The sequence below is a fragment of the Onychostoma macrolepis genome, chromosome 15 (assembly GCF_012432095.1).
Source record: "Onychostoma macrolepis isolate SWU-2019 chromosome 15, ASM1243209v1, whole genome shotgun sequence".
NCBI lineage: Eukaryota > Metazoa > Chordata > Actinopteri > Cypriniformes > Cyprinidae > Onychostoma > Onychostoma macrolepis.
This window is the reverse complement of record NC_081169.1, coordinates 30,711,289-30,713,788: the sequence shown is the minus strand read 5'-3', so window position 1 is coordinate 30,713,788 and position 2,500 is coordinate 30,711,289. Positions and strand designations below refer to the sequence as shown.

Below are 2,500 nucleotides of genomic sequence, written 5' to 3'. Positions count from 1 at the left end.
AATGATATTGTTATTATTATTATTGACGTTGCTTGTCTCCGCAGCGTGACGGCGTCTAACGGCCTGAGCACCATCTCTCACGAGTATCTGAAGGGCAGCTATGCTCTGGATCTGGAGGCTGTCAAACAGGGAGCAAACAGCCTTCCTCACCTCAACAAGACGCTGGTGGCATCCTGCAAACGCCTGCATGGGTACAGACTACAGCCGTCCATCTGCTGCAATTCATTCTGGAAAAACATAATGCTTTAATGCAGTGTCCACTGATGCATCGTCTGATGAACATGATGCAGGACGACTATGTGTTGAGTCTATAATAATGCAGTTATATGAGCCTAAAATTCAAGATATGAGGGCAAAAAAATCACCCTCTTCTTTTTTATATATATATATATATCATATGATATAGTTTAGTTTAGTAATATCACACCAGCAAGAGTGATGCTGCTATCCCCCAATACCTGCGCCATTGCGAATGTGATGTTGATTTTATACGACAGATCAATAAACAAGCAGTTAATATTGTTACATTTCAGACACAATGGGCCAGTTTTACTAACAGCTTGCGCAAACCGTCTTTTGGTGTTAAAATAGTACAGTCAGGTTTAACTAAAGACGCGCAGTGATGAATTGGCGCTGATTAGGCGTGGACACAGATATTTTTGCACCTGACTTTATTGAATATGCATTTCCCTTTCAGACGCAAAATATATGGGAGGAGAGTATTATTTATTATTTAATTATTTAATGCCCAACAAAAACTATTTTGCGCTTGAAATGGCTGCAATTATTGTTGCTAGAGGAGTCACACAGAAGGTAGAAGGGAGAGGATTTTTTCCACACATTTTAATTTATTTTAAATGCCAGAAGAGCACATTATACGAACATATCGTTTGTCAAGCCACGTTATTTTTAATTTGCTTCAGAAAATAAAAGACCACTTGGAACCATCAACATGCAATACCAGCTCTATCAAAACCTTCATTTTTTGGCCTCCGCTTCTTTTCATCATAGGCTACTGTGGCTTTTTTATTTCTTTATTCTTTATTTGCGACTACGCTAATTTGCGCTGCGCTTGGTATATTGCGTTGGTCGATATGTAAATGAGATATTGTGTCTGTGTTCTTTAATTTGCGTGTTGTTAGTAAATCACCCGCAGAAATTTCCACACCCATCAGCGCTGTTTAGTAAAACTGGCCCAATATTGTCAATATTGTCTGTTTTGCCAATGAATATAGTTCCAATCAAAACCATAGCAGCACACAGCTGATTCATTATTGAATGAATCCACAGTTTTAGTGACTCTTTCATGGACACAGTCACTTGCTTCGTTACTACATGAATTCGCCGTTTTGAACAAATCAAATGAGTCAATGATTCAGTGACTCATTCATAAAGACAGTGACTTGCTTCATTATTAAATGAAACTGTAGTTTTGAACAAACTAAGTGAGTCAATGATTTAGTGACTCATTGATAAAGACAGTCACTTGCTTAGATACTGAATGATTCACTCATTTGAACAAATCATGTGAGTCAATGATTCAGTGACTCTCATTCATAAAGACAGTCACTTGCTTCGTTATTAAATGAATCTGTAGTTTTGAACAAACTTAGTGAGTCAATGATTCAGTGACTCATTGATAAAAACAGTGACTTTTAGTTTTATATTTAGAGTATTATTTCATCTTTTTAATCATTTCATATTTCAGTATTTTTAAGCAAAAAACAGTAATGCTCATTTATTATTATTGTGCAATGTTGAATCAAAATATTTCTTTCTAAAGCTACTTTTCTGTATTCAGTGCCTTTCTCATTTTACATAATAATGACTTTGATTGATCTTTTGAGGGGACTATATCTCTAGTATAGTCAAATATTTAATTTGCAGTTAATTATATGAATTAATCAGCACATCATGTACTTAATTAGATGCATATGAATGTCTTGACAGCCCTAGTGTACACACACACACACACACAGTCATATGTACATACAGTATTGTCTCTCTCTCTGCGTGTGTGTTTAGGGAGGTGGATAAAGTCCTGTGTGGTCTGGAGATCCTGTCGAAGGTCTTTGATCAGCAGAGCGCCTCCATGGTGTCCAGAATGATCCAGCAGGTGTGACATCACTTCCTGTCTGCCTGAGCACTGAGGGTTTGATGTGTGGCTCAGTATGTCTGTGATTCACACTAGTAGCACTGATTCATTCAGGCGGTTTATAGTATTTATTATGTTGGTTGATTATGTTTTGTGTGATTAGTGAGTAACTCTGTTTGTGTAATAAATATGAGTCACTTCATCTAAAAGCGTCTGCTAACTCTGACTCATGTAATCTCTGTCTGTAGACCATGTCTCAGGGTGGAGATCAAGAGCTGGAGCATCTGGTCACTAAACTGGCCATCCTCAAAGATCTGCTGTCATCTATAGAGAAGAAGGTAAACACACACGCAGCTAAAGACATCAGACGTATCATTAGATTCAACACATGCTATTTTAGAGCCG

General features: G+C 37.4%; 1 protein-coding gene across 1 annotated transcript in view; it reads left to right on the top strand.

Moving 5' to 3' along the window:
• Positions 1 to 2,500, top strand: part of inppl1a (inositol polyphosphate phosphatase-like 1a) — a 38,737-nt gene that overhangs the window by 11,488 nt on the left and 24,749 nt on the right. The window contains exons 5-7 of the mRNA XM_058799639.1: positions 45 to 191; positions 2,026 to 2,116; positions 2,344 to 2,433. Coding sequence (XP_058655622.1) covers positions 45 to 191; positions 2,026 to 2,116; positions 2,344 to 2,433 — 328 coding nt within the window. The remainder of the gene's footprint in view (positions 1 to 44; positions 192 to 2,025; positions 2,117 to 2,343; positions 2,434 to 2,500) is intronic.